Source organism: Miniopterus natalensis, chromosome 19, assembly GCF_054644295.1.
Source record: "Miniopterus natalensis isolate mMinNat1 chromosome 19, mMinNat1.hap1, whole genome shotgun sequence".
Classification (NCBI taxonomy): Eukaryota; Metazoa; Chordata; class Mammalia; order Chiroptera; family Miniopteridae; genus Miniopterus; species Miniopterus natalensis.
This window is the reverse complement of record NC_142099.1, coordinates 17,179,147-17,196,286: the sequence shown is the minus strand read 5'-3', so window position 1 is coordinate 17,196,286 and position 17,140 is coordinate 17,179,147. Positions and strand designations below refer to the sequence as shown.

The 17,140-nt window shown below is 37.6% G+C and overlaps 1 protein-coding gene across 1 annotated transcript in view; it reads right to left on the bottom strand.

Moving 5' to 3' along the window:
- Nucleotides 1-17,140, bottom strand: part of RABGAP1L (RAB GTPase activating protein 1 like) — a 368,977-nt gene that overhangs the window by 145,555 nt on the left and 206,282 nt on the right. The window contains exons 15-16 of the mRNA XM_087827782.1: nt 15,105-15,218; nt 3,305-3,379 (exon numbers count right to left, since the gene is read on the bottom strand). Of these exons, the coding sequence (XP_087683908.1) occupies nt 3,305-3,379; nt 15,105-15,218 (189 nt within the window). The remainder of the gene's footprint in view (nt 1-3,304; nt 3,380-15,104; nt 15,219-17,140) is intronic.

Sequence of the window (17,140 nt, the reverse complement as noted above, 5' to 3'; positions counted from 1 at the left end):
AGCATTCTTCCTTCCTGGCCTTAGCAATTGATTCAGAGATGGTAGGTTCCCAAGACAGGAATCAGAAACCTCCAGGGATTTTTTTTTTAATGCAGGAGCTATAGCAAAAGATGGTCCCTTTTACGTCAGTCAGAGAAAGACAAGTAACACATGATCTCACTTACATGTGGAAACTAATGAAAAAAATAAACTGACAAACAAAATAGACCCAGAGACACTGAAGCATGCAACAGACTGATGTTGGGAAGAGGTGAGCGAGAAGGGGTGGGTGGGAAGAAATTAACCGAGCTTATATGCATATATGCATAACCCATGGATACAGACAATAATGCAGTGAAAATACTACAAGTTATTCATTTTCGTGTCTAATTAAAATTCTAGTATTAGACATCCTATTAGTGTACATTTGCACTGTTTGACTATTGTGAGCACTGATCCTAGGACAACTTTAATACATGATTTTGGTGTACATGTACACAAATTTGACTAAAGTACCTATCTAGGAGTGGAACTGATGGGCATGCATATTTTTACCAGATAAAGCCACGCTGGTTTCCAAAGGAGTTGTGCCTAACATTTTTTTAAAAAACTCAATAGTTTTAAACATTCTGGATTATCCAAAAATAATCCTTTTTGCAGTTGGAAAGCTTCCATATATGCCGATATTAGTTTACATACAGTAATTTAACCCTAAGAAGGAGCATGATTTTCTAAAGGTCTAAAAAAGTATATGTTTCATAAGAAAAATTCAAAGCCACTTGACAGTAAATATGTTACAAAAATATATTTGGTTAAAAATTATCTAAAATATTTTATATGATTTTTTAGAGTAAATGAAGCATATAAAAAGAAAGTATTATATTTCCAATTAAGCAAAGACTAACAGCATAATGGCCAAGTTGCTGATTACTACTGCATATTTAACTTCAAAGGCAGGTGAACATATACTGATCACAAGCAATCTATACTATAACACTCTTCTCCTACTGTAAATGATGAGTTTCCTATAATTTAATCAATCATAGATACAACAGCATCTACTGTGATAAGCAGTTAATTCTTCTGCTGTTTAAAGTACAACAAGTACTTTCAAAGCTACTATCAAAGCTCTGGAAATTTCCAAGCAGGAAGGTAATTATTTCCTAAAACTACTTAGACATGGAAAAATGTAAAAATGTAAAAATTCTAAACTTTTGTTTTTGGACATACTTTCATTTTGGGTCTTTCTTTCTTCTTAGGCAGTGAAATATAAATGACCATGGGGGAGGAAAAGACAGCATTCCAAAAGAAGCAGGTTCTGACAATGATTAATGCGGAGCTGCCAAAGGATGTCTGGCAGCAAAAAGAAGCAAAAGCTTATGTAAGTGATAAAAAATTAGTGAGGCCCTAATAACATATCTCCCTAGAACCTGAGATAGTGTATTTGATGAATTGTTTAAGCTAGACTGTATTCTTCTACCTATTTAAATTATGGAGGCAAAAATATGGAAGAAAAAATTACAGTTAATTTTTCTTATTCAAATTGGTTAATGGGCTGGGTTAGTCAGTTAATGGAATATGCTGATTAACAGAAATATCTCACATACTGTCAATTAAAAATTACAGTATGTTTTTCCTTAACACTGTGCTGAATATTAGTTCATCTTTCCTCGAAGATTCTGAAGGCATTTCTGTATTTCTAGTTACTTATAAGCCATAGAAGAACTGCATAATTTTAATGCAGAAAGCATACAAGCCTGGACTGAATTTCTGTCCATCTTGTGGCACACATTAAACGCAATTTTGTTGAGTAAGTTTATAATGGCCGACTCGCCATGTGACCCTTAGAGGAGGAGAGGAGACCATGAAGAAAAGAATCCTGGGTACTTGAATTTTCTGACAATCTGTTCACTATTCTCTCTTTTTACTCAGGGGAGGTGTTTCTAAACAAATATGAACTCCCAAGTAGCTAAACCTCTGCTAAATCTCAGAACAGATCTCTCAGAGAACTCAAAATAAAATTCATCATCTACTCCTAACTCTTTTTCTTCATTCGATCTCAATGGATGCATTTTTTTTTCTATCTCAGCTCAAAATACCATAATTCATCCAGTCACCAAAGCTAGAAAACTAGACATGCTACCTTTGACCCCTCCTTGCCAATCCATCCATAAAACCTATCAATTTTGCCTCCTGCTTGTTTCTTAATTCTGTTTCTCTTTCTCTGGGTCTCAGCACCATTTACATTGATATTTCCTGCTCTCTCTGATGCTCATTTTGTTCAGTTCCACCTGCTATACAGTTAATAAAGAATGTACCTGAAGTGAACGTCTGACTGCCATTCCCACATCACACCAATCAATGGTTCCTTCTTAGCTTTAGAATAAAGCTCATATTTTTTGACATGATTATAAAACCTTCATAATTTGGTGCCTGCCCATCTGACTAGTCTTACCTCACACCTCTCCCTGCATACAATTCCTACAGTAACTGTACAGAAACTGTAATTTCACATTGTTCCTCTTACATGCTGTGCCCTGTGTTTCCATACATGCATTCATGTTGTTCCTCTTGTTTGGCAGTCTCTACTTCCTCCCTTTCTCATCTCGCCTCCCCCAACTTCAATTATTTATGTCTTGGCAAAGCTATCACCTCCTCCAGGAAGTCTTCCCTGAAAATTCTGGGTTAGGTAATTCTCTTTATTAGTCTCTTACTTTATGTATTGCTTTCACTAAGCACACTGTAAGTTCTCTGTAAGTTCTTCAGTAAACATTAAAAAAATCAATAAAGACATAATAATAAAAATGATAAGTGTGCCTACATTCTCTGTGCCCCATCCTGGACTATGAGGCCTCTAAGAACACAAACCATAAATTATTCATATTTATAATCCTACCTCCTAACCCAGTACTAACAACAGATGCTCAAGAAATGTTCTGTTAAATGAAAGTGACTGAGAAGAGAGTATACAAAAATAAATCACAGAAAAGACAAAAGACCTCCTTGTCACAGTCCTTCATAATGGTCTGATCCCGCTCATATTTGGACAGTTACATTGACTTATTTAATTTTAGAGAGTTCTAGTTAAAAATAACTCAAAATAGGAAATTTATTCCCTTGTAGTCAACAAAATTAATGCTACTGAGAAATTGTCCTGTTCTTGACTTCAGACCTCTTCCTTGATCACCAACGGTATGTTCTAAAAAAGATATGCCGTGTGCAACCTCCATGGGTAAATGGAAAATAAGGAGGGGGGATAAACCCAAGTAGAAACTGAACTAAACCTGGCAGCACCATGCCATTTATCACATGGAAAATTACTTACATGCAGAAGCAATACAGCAGCAAGAAAAGACTGTCCTTGGCAGTACCCAATGTCTTCGTCGTAGACAGAGTAGGCCTGCAGAAAAGGTGAAGAGAGAAATCTCTTGAACATTCACAGGCTTTCACTGGGGAAACAGCTGTCATACCATTTAACTCAGGATTCATCTTTGTCTTCAGGGGAAAGGAAACAAGGTTGTACACTTAATATACACTAACTAGTACTTCAAACTGCTGGAGCATAACTTTTAAAGAAGATACCCATTAGAAGTTTTTAAGAAGTTGACTCAATTACAGTAGGCATGGGCTGCTCATCAAAAATAAAGAAAGGAGCTTTTTCTGTAAAAAACCAAAGAGTAAATATTTTTGGCTTTGAGGGACACATACATCTGTTACATATTGTTTTTTGAAACAATCCCTTAAAATACATAAAAACCATTTGTAGCTCAAGGGGGGTACAAAAGCAGGCAGCATGGGCGACAGTTTACTGACCCATTCAAGTGCTCTTTATACATTTGGTTTACAAGTCCATTGTTAGACTTTACTGCCTGTATTCCCCGCCCCCCTCCCGTCTGTGCCTGCCTATTCCTTTGTAATGGTATATTTTGAAGTCCTATAGTTCTCTTTAACCTTCTTCTGCTAATGATGATGTTACCACACTCTCTTCTAATGCGAGAAAAATTAGATCATGAAATCAGTACCTAATGAATCTGAAAGGAGCTTTTCTGCATTATCATCAGTTGCCAGAGCTCTACTGAATTTTAAAAATTAGAAGATGAATTAGCATTCTTTTACTTTTTAAATTTTCTTTGATTTATACAGCTATATTTCTGATTGCTTCATTTGTACTTTTATTCAGAGTTCATGGGTGTATATGTGTGTGTGCATTGTGTGTGTGTTAGGGGTTGGAAGGAGGACTGCAGACAGCGAGAACACAGAACAAAGCTGAAGAAAGAGGGAGAAGGTTCTATTACTATCCCAATTTGCAGCATTTCTGGTTGCTGCTGACACTGCTTTGCCATGAGCAAGGAACCCTGGGATTTGTTGATGACAGAGCATGTGTGTTACATGAGTGATAAACAGATATTCAACGCTTCCCCTTCCCCATGAAAGATGTCTAAGTGGAGGATTACTCAAAACTCTGGATCTCCAGAAGTCAATCATTCTTCATCAACCCTGGCATCGCTTTGACAAATGTTGGACCCATCATTACATAAATATATTTAACATTTATCGAGAAGTGTGCTATTTATACGCTTGTTTGTGTTACAAGAGAAGTTCAATAAAAAATCAAGGTCACCAGCATTGCTCAGTGGTTAGAGCATCAACTCATGCACTGAAGGGTTGGGGGTTCAATTCCTGGTCAAGGGCATATACCTGGGTTGCAGGTTCAATCCTCAGCCCCAGTCAGGGCATGTGCAGGAGGCAACCAGTTGATGTGTCTCTCACATTTCTCCTCCCTCACCCCATTCTCTCTAAAAAGCAATGGAAATAATATCCTTAGGTAAGGATTAACAACAACAACAACAAAAAAGAAATCAAGGTCCACCACACATGAGACAGAGGAGGTATGAATTCAGCAACTGCACAGACTATTTTCTCACCAGAGAGCTGAGGATAACTGCAAATCAGTAACGCATTCGTCTTACTTTCCACTTGTTTTATGGTTTTAGGTTAGGTTAGTAGGAAAAATGACTTTTCCGGAGGCCACCTACTAAATTGATTTTATGATTCACAGTTTGAAGCACAGTGTTCTAGCAAGTTCTTTTGCTTGGAGTTCTTCCAAGCACTGTTTGGCTTTAGTCTAAGCCTTCTCCAACTGAACTGAACCAAATCCTTTCCCTCTACTGAAAACTTGCCTCTCTTTGCACCAGACCTCTCCCCACTCCTCACTTTAATTGCTCCTCTGGCCAGATGCCTGCTCAGTCTGACTTTTAAAAACCATCTGGGTAGGCAGCACTTCTGTAATGGAGAAGTAGCTCCTGTTGGACCAACCTGCCCTCTGGAAACAAATTTAAACTATATCTGGACAAATTTATAAAACAAGTATGTGAAGACAATGAGGAGCTAAACAAACAAGAGAGGCAGAAACTAGAAGAGAGAATAAACTTGAAAGAAGGAAATGACACTGGGTAAGATTCTCACTCTGTTTGGCTTTTGCTGGAGGTCAGGCACCACCATCCGGTGGTAGGGACCACACTGGATGGTTAAAATTTGCATATAAAACTACAGTCTTATTGGCTTGAAGAAACAAAGGGCCATAACAGCTAGAAAGCAAGGGTGGAAATTCTGGAAGAGAGTAACAACAGAGAAGCCGTTACTATGCTTACTGTGAAGCTACAGTATTCATGACAGTGTGAAACTGATGTGAGGACAGAGAAATAAGGAGAGAATAAAGTGAGAACGCAGGAGGCCACTCGCAGATGACAAGCACAGGCTAAGTCTGATGAGAAATGGGATATTTACATATTTGGGGGGAGATCTCACACAAAATACTTATCAATTACAAAGAGAGAAAGGTAACTCCATAGTGCAGAAAGCTGGTAAACAACATCTATTTACAAGATCAAAGTGATCATCACCAGTAATGGAAAAACCGCGTGTGCTACCTGCGAGGAAGAAATAAGAATAGGTCATTTCCTCTGTGAGTGCTGCCAAAGATGTATAACGCGAATCCAACGGTGAGGAGACAGCAGACAAACCCAAACGGAGGGCCAGTCTAGAAACGACTTGCCTGTAATCTTCCAAAGTACCAAGGTCAAGAAAGTGATGGGAGGAGTGAGATACTGTCCCAGACAGAAGGAAATCAAGGAGGCAAAACAACAACAAATGAAATGTGCGATTCTGACCTAGATCCTTTTCTATAAAGAACATTATTTGGACAATTAATTGGTCTAAAGCTTAGACAGAAGCAATATATCAATGTTATATCATGATTCTGATGTTAAATTAAAGTTGTTTGGGAGAATATTCTTACTTGTTAGAAAACACCCGGAAGTACTTGGGGGTGCTGTGGTATCACGATGGCAAATCACTCTCAAATAGTGGAAAACACCAAAATCCTGTACTTATAACTTTCCTGTAAGTTTGAGATTGTTTAAAAACTATATAGACATGGACATATACATATATATATATCTGACAGAATCATTTTGTCTGTTGATTCTAATAATAAAAAATTGAGGCTTTAAAAAGGTTATTAGGTTTGTCCTATATGCTGGTAAAAGCAGAGTATCTACATGAGCTGTAAAAATAGGTTCAGTGACATGAAATAATCTAAATACTGGAGACGATAAACATAGAGGCTAGATGTACTCACAGATACTCACTCACAAAGCAATTTTCTTATCTAACATAGCTGGCAAACTTCCTAGATGTAACTTTCCTTTTATATAACACTTCAAAAAAAACGCCCTTGGCAACAATTTAAAACTGAACTGATATACTCAGGGTGTTTTTTTTATAAAAAGGAAATGTAAAATAACTAGACTACCATAACCTTAAAAAAATTTAATGTCTCTATTGGAAGTAAACTACTGTGTTATTATGGTAAATTACTCAGAGTGTTTCTTTTACATCCTTGGACTTGTTATTTAAAAAATAATAATAATACATAAAAAATAATAATACATAAAGGCCATCCTCAAGAAGTCTATAAAATTAGGCCCTGCTCTTAAGGAAATTATCCTGATTAATCTTTATGAATAAAATTACTTTAAAGAAGAAGAAAGTGATACAAATAGAGAGCTCTTTTAGGGTTCTATACATTACACTTTCATCTAAAATATCTGTATAACGACCATGAAAATGCACCTCCCAGATCTCCACCACTGGGGACATAATTGACCCAAGGTCCCCAATGCTGTGCTTTGAAACCCACTCCTACATTTGCACCTCTGCCATACTTCCCATGGGCTGCTCCCAGCCAATGACTGGGCGCAGCAAGACCACATATGTAGGCCAGCTTCTGGCAGACGTGGCACCTCACAGTCAACTGTGGCTGAGGACTCCCCACTGGCTGTGCCAAACTTTCCTTAGAAGGACACTACAGTCTCAGCTACGTCCACCTAACTTTCCACCCTCTCTTATTCCCTTGGGGTCAGACTAGCACAGGAGTCCACGCTCTCCCAGCTCCCCCCCATTTTCTCTTACAGGCATTTCCCCTAATGTATGTCTTACATCTTTAATCCTGTCTTGGTGACAAGTTTCTTAGAGAACCTGGACTAACACTGTCAGTTCCATCCAGTCAAGACCGCTGAGTTAATTATATTGACACTGTAACTAGTACTGCACTCTGCTCTGAGACAAAGAAAAAAGTCAGAGGTAGTCTCTTCCCTCAAAGACTGAACATACTGCAGAAAAGACTGACGTGAAACTAATCAGGTAATGTTCAAAACCATCCATAATAATGGTCTAAATTTTAGAAAGTATTTTTAATCTGTAAATCACTGTGGGTAGAAGTGGGTAGGACAAGCTTCACAAGGGAAGTGGGCAACTAAGATCTGGACAGATGGGAAGGAGGAGGGAAGCAATTCAGATTCACACCCTTCCCAGGTCTTTAAAAGATGCAGGAAGAGGTCTGGTTAAGGAGGAGGCTTCAAAGTTATAAAGATATTGCCAACTGCATAATACTTAGTAAACAGGAAATAAGTCCCCATGATTCCATAACTAATTCACTCAGAAATAACTGCGAGTGTATTGTTTAGGATATTGAAGGCATCTGAATCTAGTATAGAAACAGATCTCTATGCTGTGAAAAACCATAAACGCAGGAGGCACCATGAGCAGCACTTTATTTGAAGGCTCCTTGTGTTATGTCTTCACAGTTAGTTTTGTTCTTCCTTTGTCTCTGTTTTAAAAAGTAACCTAACTTTTCTTCTCTTCCTCAAAGTAATGCTGCTTTATCAAAAGTTGCTATAATCAAGCCCTCAGGGCAAACACTAATCCCTGTGCTCTGATTTTAAACATCTTTATTACTCTCAGAACCCCACCCTTTCTCTTCTGTATTCCAGTCATGGTGTGATGGCTTCAATTAGCCTTTCTGTTGAAAGACCACAGGCTCCACAGAAACTACAAAGCTATTTCAAGGGAAGTGTATAGGACCAAGCACACAAAGAAAATTTTAAATTCTCCTCAGACACTCTCAAAAGCATTACAGATCGGTCATTCTCTTTCCAGGACTCCAGCTTCACAAACCTGACCTTTTCACGGTTACAGTTTCAGAAGAAAAATCCATGATTTAAAATAACATTCTATCTTCTTAGTTGAGCTCTGACTCAGGAAGTCTATCCTATTAATATGTGTATTAAAGAGGACCAGAAAATTAAAACCCTAAGCTAATCCGTCACGGAGGACTTTAGTGATACTAACAAATACAAAATGTTTTTGAGATATTGTAATCCAGGGGTAAGGAACCTTTTTTCTGCCAAGGGCCACTTGGATATTTATAACATCATTATCAACTTAAAAATTAGCTATGAAAAAAGCTCCTAGATTTATTGAATTTCAAATCCTGCCTGCCATTGCCTTGGCAGGGCCCGACCAAATGATTTCATGGGCCACATACGGCCCTCGGCCTGGACGTTCCCCACCCATTGTAAGCAAAAGCTAAGCATGAACACACACATACATACACACAGGCCATGGAGCTTCCTTATATTCGAATGTATATGTGTGAGAGTGCATTTGCTGTTTTGAATAGCTGTAAACACTGTCCTTGGCAATGAAGGAGAGTTAGACAATTCTTCTAAAATGGAAAATGTGAAATGAATTATTTAAAAGGAGTAATAAAACTAAGTAAAACTCTTACTCTGAGAGATTAAGATGTATCAGTATGCTAATCTGGTACCTTTGTTATCCCACTGTAAACAAGCTCCCCTAGAAAATCTGAAATTATTAACCAACTACTTATGTATCAAAAAGTTCAAGGGGAACACTGTGAAAATTTTATGACTCCTATTTCTTCTCAGGAGCTAAATAATGTCTCAAAGAAGTGGGAATTTTGGGAAAAGTGGCCTGCAAGAATACGAAGAATAACTAAGCAGATATTTCAGTAGTCTCCTAGTGTCAGGGACAGGACTGGAGGAGGGCCCGCCTAAGAGGAAGGTCTCTAGTAAATGCCGCAGGCCTTCAGCTGAGATCCTGGAAGGGCCTCACCCTCTAAGCAAGAAAAATTCAAATCTGAGTCAAAGGCCCCCCTACTCCTTCTTCCTACCAGAGGAATAATGAATCTACTCAGGAGTAAACATCATCCAAAGCTTTATAGTTCTCACACACAAGATCCAGGATTCTATAAAAAACAACCAAGCATGAAGAAAACATGAGCAAGTAAATAAAAATCAAAAGATAAGAGACAAAAATATACTCATAGGTCATCAGGTACTACACTTTAAATAAAATAATAAAAAGAAGGGCAGATAGCAATGAAATAGAAAGCATGTAATAAATAAAATCAACAAGGCCAAATATCGATGTTGACTCTTTGAAAAACTAATAAAATTGACATAATATTGATTCAATGCAATACCAATCAAAATTCTCAAGGTGTTTTTTATTCCTCCAAAACTTTCAAGCTGATTCTAAAATATGGAACTACAAAGGGCCAAGATAGTAAAAACAATTTTGAGGCAGAACAAAGATGTAGGCCCAACAATACAAGATAATAAGACATTATGAAGCCACCATAATTATAACAGTGTGGTACTGGTACAAAGATAGATAAGCAGATCAATGGAATAGAATGATCTAGCAATGAAAACAGAATTTAGAAGAGATATATGCACTCCCATGTTTACTGCACTATTATTCACAATAGCCAAGATATGGAAACAACCTAAGTGCCACCAGGGGGTGAATGGATAAAAAAAATGGGTGTATAGACACAATTATTCAGCCTGAAAGGAGGCTCACCTGCCATTTGAGACAACGTGGAAGGACCTTGAGCACATTATGCTAAGTGGGATAAGTCAGGCAGAGAGTGACAAATACTGTATGATATCACCTGCATGTGGAATCTTAGAAAAAAGTCAAACTTGTGGAAAACCTTGTGTAAAACGGTGTTTACCAGAGAGTGGGGGTGGGGGTAGGGAGACTAAGACTGATATTCACTAAGGGCACATATCTGCAGTGAGTAGAAACGAACCCTAGAGAGCTGGTGCACAGTACAGTGAATGCAGACAGCAATACCGCATTACCATCATGAAACCTGCTTAATTTCCCCAACCAACAAAAGACAGGACAATTATGGAATGTGACAGAGGTGCTAAACATTGCTCTGACAGCAATCCTATTACAATGCATAAATGATCAAATTAATACGTTGCATACCTTAAATATACAGTGTTATGACAAGTATATTCAGTAAAAAGAAAAGAAAAACTCCAGACTAAGAAAAAAGAATGGCCCAGATACAAACCCACATGTACATGGATCTGACTTACGAAGAGGATGCTGCAGCAATACAGTAGGGGAAAGAATGGTTTAAAAATAACACTGGATCAATTCGAAATACATATGGGGGGAAAATGAACCTTGGCTTCTACCTCATCCAAAAGCCAACTGTAGATGGGTCATAATCCCCAATGTAAAAAGCAAAAGAATAAAACGTCTAGATTACATCAGAGAATATTTTCATGACTTTGAGTTAGGCAAATACTTCTTAAACGGGACACAAAAACACTAACCATAAAAGAAATGATTAATAAAGTGGGCCTCGCTTTTTTAATAGCTTCTGCTCATCAAAAGATACCATTACCAGAGTGAAAACGCAAGCCACAGAGAAAAATGCTCACCAAAAGGAGCACTCTAAAAGTAAGCCACTAAGCGTGCTCCATCTCAGGTGTTCCTGAAACACCCCCAAACACAACAGAAAGCCAGGTGAGGTATTCACGTTAAGTCACGCTCCCTTCATAGCTCCAGTACTGAGAGACAGAGCCAATACCCGACATAGGAATTCCTATGCTATGTCTTAGGAACTTTTTTAAAACAACAGTTAGAATCATAGCAAATCGGAAGTAGAATAATCTTATCAGACCCCATACTCTAAAATGAGGAGCAAATGCAAAAAGTGGTTTTCCCCCCAATCTTAGATCTTCTTAGGGGAAGAACCAAAGCCAGAACCAGATCTCCTGATGCTCAGTCCTTTAAACTACACCAACCTGTCCCCCAACAGAAAACAGATTTTACATCACATGTAAATTAGAAAAGTGCTAGAGACACCTGGGATGGTAGCATATTTTCCTTTCTTTCAAGGACACTACTTTAAAACATGTTATTGAAAGACAGGAGGGAGGGAGGGAGGGAGGGAGGGAGGGAGGGAGGGAGGGAGGGAGGGAGGGAGGGAGGGAGGGAGGGAGGGAGGGAGGGAGGGAGGGAGGGAGGAGGGAGGGGAGCCCAAACCTTTACATTTTCAGAATCCTATGAATTCTACTATTATACTTTCAGTTCAACTCCACACATAAACTTATGACAACATAAGAATTTTAGAACCATTTGATTTCCTCCCACTGTGAAAATGACATTAAAAGGCAAAAGCTGAAATTGACAGGGCCATTAAAATGTGACAGCAGGTTTTTTTTAACAGTATTCCCTCTAACCTGACAGTTCAGGTCATTTCTCATCTCACCAGACCCACAGAAAACTTCAGCTACAAAGTGAGATTCCTGTATCCTTGAAACCAGAGCTGGTTTCAACACTCATTGTAATTGAAATTCTCCTAATTTCTGTCTCAATTTAAGACCAGAGCATACTATATTTCTACTATAGGCCCCACGGGTGAGGAGTTGTCAGAAATAAATGAGGTAGTAAGTATGAAAGTACTCTGTGTGAAATTATTATAAGGCACATCGAAGGCACTATATTAAAAAAAGGTCTATATGAGTGTTGCTGATGTGAGTACGAGGCATTGCTCTCGGTGATAAATCATTAGATGCTAATCCTTTACAAACAGGAGCAATACACGGACGTCTAGTCTCACTGCTTCATTTTAACACTATAATAGAGGTTCTGGCCAGTGTGGTAAGACAAGAAAAAGAATAAGAAGAAAAAGAATAGAACAAAAATTGGTAAGAAAAACTGTCATTATTTACAGATTATATAACAAAGTAGCTGATTTAAGATCAAGGCATTATTAATGTTTACTCAGATCTGTGCAAGGTATCCAGAATGGAAACTCAAAGGTATACTGCTGAGCCTGTGAGGTATGATGTTGGATATTATTCTAGAAATTAAAATGAAAGGACAGGTAGATCCCACTTAGTGGCCTTAAAGTCACACACAGCAGCTTTTGGGATATGGGGTGGTCATAAAATGAAAGACTTCAGTTCAAATTGAATATAAAAGCAGAGGAAAGAAGATGCACAAACCTGAAAATAACACTCAGCCCTAAATCACTCCTAAGTGTGCTGTACAATCTGTGAGTTATCACCACCACCTGAGTTTCCCTGTATGACACCTGACTACCAAATCCTAGTAGATCAAGAGAAGGAGATACTGTGTCAGTTACAAACCAGGTGGTCCACATGGTAGGACCCCAGTGAATTTTGCTTTCTAAAACATTTTCTGATATATTCACTTCTGTTCTCCTCCATTATCAAAGACTGTTGTAAACTTATGTTTAGGTAATTCATATTTTAGTGCAATATTACAAGCCTTAGCAATTTATATCTGCTATCTTGAATTTTGAAATTTTAATATGATTCTTTTGTTCTCTGCAATTTTCACAAAATTTAGTGCAATTTATTCAGCAATTAAGGTATCTTAGAGATACATTTTTATAATATTCTTTACTTAGAGTTTAAAATTGTCTAATTGCCATGGACAGACAATAGTGCAGTGAAGGCCTGGGGAAAGGGCAGGAGTGGAGTGTAAGGGGTCAGTGGGCGGGGGGGAAGGGACATTTGTAATACTTTCAACAATAAAGAAAATTTTTTTTAAAAACTGTCCAATTGTGTTGCAAAATATACACTGACAATCTAAAATGGCTACACAAGCTGTGTGAATTACTAATGAATAATTTCTAATGAATTCACAGTTGGATTATTAGCCTGCAATACCACAGCAAGGAGTAGCAAGCACTTAAAAGTACCAACTATTTAACTTTTATCTCTGTGTTTAGTAATGTTTCAGATATTTCCCTCTAAATATTACATAATGACACAAATACTGTTTTTACTACAATAGAGCAAAACTAAGTCAGAGGCTGCAAGCACAAGGAGCCATCTGTTTAGTTATGTGAAAAAAGTATCAAGCATCAATTAGAGAAAAACTGAGGAAAAAGTCACTGATTGGCTGAAAACATACTCAACACTAGGCGGAAAATGTTACATATCCTGTAAGCCAGACCCTTCTAAATACACTTAGAAACTACATAAATTTTGATATCTTCCTTACATAAACCAGAAGCTAATTAGCCTGTAGAATTTCAAAACAGGTAGAAAATTTTTTTAATAATTACTTTTTCCTGTTACAAGCATATAATGAATATATTATACATTTTTCGTAGTGCAATGGTTTTGGCATTTTTAAAACTAGATGATGTATCACTTTCTAGACATCAGTACAATTCTCAGATTTTGAGTTATTTATGCATTTCTAGCTCTGAATGACACATCCATATAAAAATAGATCCCTGATCAGTGTATATATTTATAATCCTCCAAAATGGTGCCATCAGGAGACAAGAAAAGACAATATAGACAAAAGGAGACAGGAGTAGGCAGAGGGCTAACCCACAAACATGCAAGCTGGACTTGACTGAAAGCTGAGCCCTTTGCACAATCCAACATCACCCCTACTTGGTTAGCATATGCAGGCAAGTGCTTTTATAAGTGCCATTTAAAAAAACAGTAAATATAAAATGACATCGATGTGTGAGTATACTTCTGATTACCTACCTACTGGCTCATCTTTGATACTCAAAAGGCTAAATTTCATTATTCAAGAACTGATTATCTAACATAAATCAGTCATGGTGTTTGCTTTTTCTCCATATTTTAACAAGATTTTTGTGTAGTTCACTGTTCATTAACAATTCTACTGGAATGGTAGGTGAGGACAGTGTTGAGTATACCCACCACACTTTGTAGGGCAACTTAAATGTGAGGAAAAGGGCAAGCTTTGTTTAATGATTTCGTAGTTTTGGTTCTTCGGCCTTGATTAGCACTGACAATGTGAGTTAACTTCACGTAATGATTTAAAAAGTCATTCTGCATTTCTGACATAACTAGAGAAGTGAATAATCTGATGAGTATGCTCTGCTTACAGAGACAGAATCTTCTGTACCCAAGCAGAGCATGTTTACTGAATGTCAGTAAATAGTTTTCTTCCAGGCCTACTACCAATGAGGGAGAAGAAAGATTTCAAAATGGGACATACAAACTGCACAAAGATGTATGATGTGACAACACAGAGTCTATCAACAACAGGTGCCATACTGCTTCTTAATCCTGCTTATTGTAAAAAAATTGAGACAACTGCCACATTCTCTTGTCAGAAGGGCAAAGTCCTAGGGACTCCTCTGAGCCTTTACTGCAGAGGCCTGAAGAGGACCTTCTGTTCCCTTCTGTTAGCAGCAGAGGCAGGCTGAGGCCATACTGTGCCTCCTCCTCACAAGGTGGCACTGAACATGCAGCCAAGAAGTCACCTTCAGGACCAAGCACTGATCTGGCAGTTTCCATGTAAAGCAGAGAACATGACACAGTGCACATAAGAAATGAAGACAGAAAGAAATCTCAAACTCTTTAAGATGGGTTCCTGAAATAAAGCCCTGTAAAATCAGTTAGGAAAGCTGAGGCCGAGAGCCCTACCTTGCAGATCTTGTAGAGAGATTCCTGGCCGTCTCCTCCAGTGTCCTTAAAGTAATCATGTGCAGGGAATGTACGGTGAATGTCTCGAGTGATAACACTCTCCTGGGCAGAGTCCTAAAAGAAAAATTTGAAATTTCTTTTTAATTATGAAAACTAACATATATACATGGGAAAGAAAATTCAAACAGCACATAAAAAGTATGCCCCCACCCCTAATGCCTTCCATCCCAGAACCATAGTCTCGTTCATTCACCAGAGGTAAATACTCCCAATAGTTTCTTTGTATTTCATCCATCCTTCTCTAGATGTGTGAATGTATATTTACCTAAAGAGAAAAGAGGGAGGAAGTTGTACACACACATATCCATCCTTTGCTTTCTGAAGCACAAATAGAATCCAACTATCTGCTCCTTTCATGCAACAGGATAACTTACAGAATATTCCTTATCAGAACATGCAAATGTATTTTGTTCTAAGATCATCTACTTAAAAGAATGAGGTGCATCTGGATATGGATATATCATTATTTATTTGTTTGTTTTATTGAATTTTTTAGAGACAGAGAAAAGGGTGAGAGAGATAACATCAATGTAAGAGAGAAACATTGATTGGTTCCCTCCCATTAGCACCCTGAACGGAGTTCGAACCCACAACCTGGGCATGTGCCCTGACCAGGAATCGAACCCACAACTTTTTCTCCAACCAAATGAGCCATACTGGCTAGGGCTATCATAATTTATTTACTATTTTCCCAATAATGATTTCTTTGCATTTTTTATTTCTATGACAAATTTCACTAGGAACATTTTTATCCATATAAGTTCAAGAGCAGGTTCCTAGAGGTGGAATTGCCAGGTCAAGGCTATCTGCATTTCCATTTTTTACAAAGGTGCTTTCCCCTCCAGAGTTGTACCAATATATACAAAGAGTAGGAAGAGTGCCGCCCCCCCAATACCACATGGTATCTACCTTTGTAATTTTGGACAATCTATTAACTGAAAACTCCAACCACAGTAATTTAAAAAGGTAAAATATTATCAATATTTCCTGAGAGGTTAATTCCCCAACTTACTCCAGAAAATAAAAAAACAAACAAAACTACTATATTAAGATGACAAATGCTTTTTAAAAGATATATCTAGAGATTTTTTTTTTCCAGAGTTAGGGTTCAAAAGCTCCAAATTGAGTAAAAGTCTAAGCCTTATAAAAAATGATTAATGATTCACTTGATTTTATTTCATTTCTGTAAAGATTGTTAGTTTTACCTGTTTAAATGTCAAGAAAATGGTATGGGACTACATCTAGCAACCCCAATGATGGAAATATTTTGCATAATTTAAGGGTACATCAATGACTAGAGCAAATTAAAAGTATTTGTTTAATGTCTTGCTTCCATAAAGATTTGAACAAATTCCCTCTTTCAGTTAAAACCCAGAAAGGAAAAAAGTGTTTAATATATGAGTTACTTTAATGAATGCTATTTCCCTTCGCTCTCTAGCTGAGAAGTGCATAAAGGAAGTAGTTGCTTGGCTCCCAGTGAAGCCAATGCCTTGTCTTACTGACTTTTTCATTTCAGCTGCTATTTCATGCTGGGTGGTAATTAGATCTTATATCACGTAGAGAAAGGACACAAACTGAAAAGTTCCACATTTGCTAGCAAACACCAAATGTATTGCAAATCAGTCCAGAGAAAATTCTGATGGCTTACAGGAATGGAATGCTAGAGGTGAATAAAAATGAACCTTAAAAAACATAGCATGACTTAAGTAAAGCACACATAGAAAGTTAATATTTATCAAGGTAAATGTAGTTGCTAAGGATAAAGGATATTTTGGGGTGAGCTGGGTATTGAACAAGGTGAATATAAAGACAACGTATAAAGAGATACACTATGAAATGCATGTTTTATTTGGTCTAGTCTGAAGAAGAGGAGGGGGTTTGGTACCAGGCAGAGGAAAGTTTTCACCGCCCAGGTGTCCTCCAAGAGAAGCCTTCTCTTTCCACACAGTAATAGTTTCCACGTACAGAATATTTGA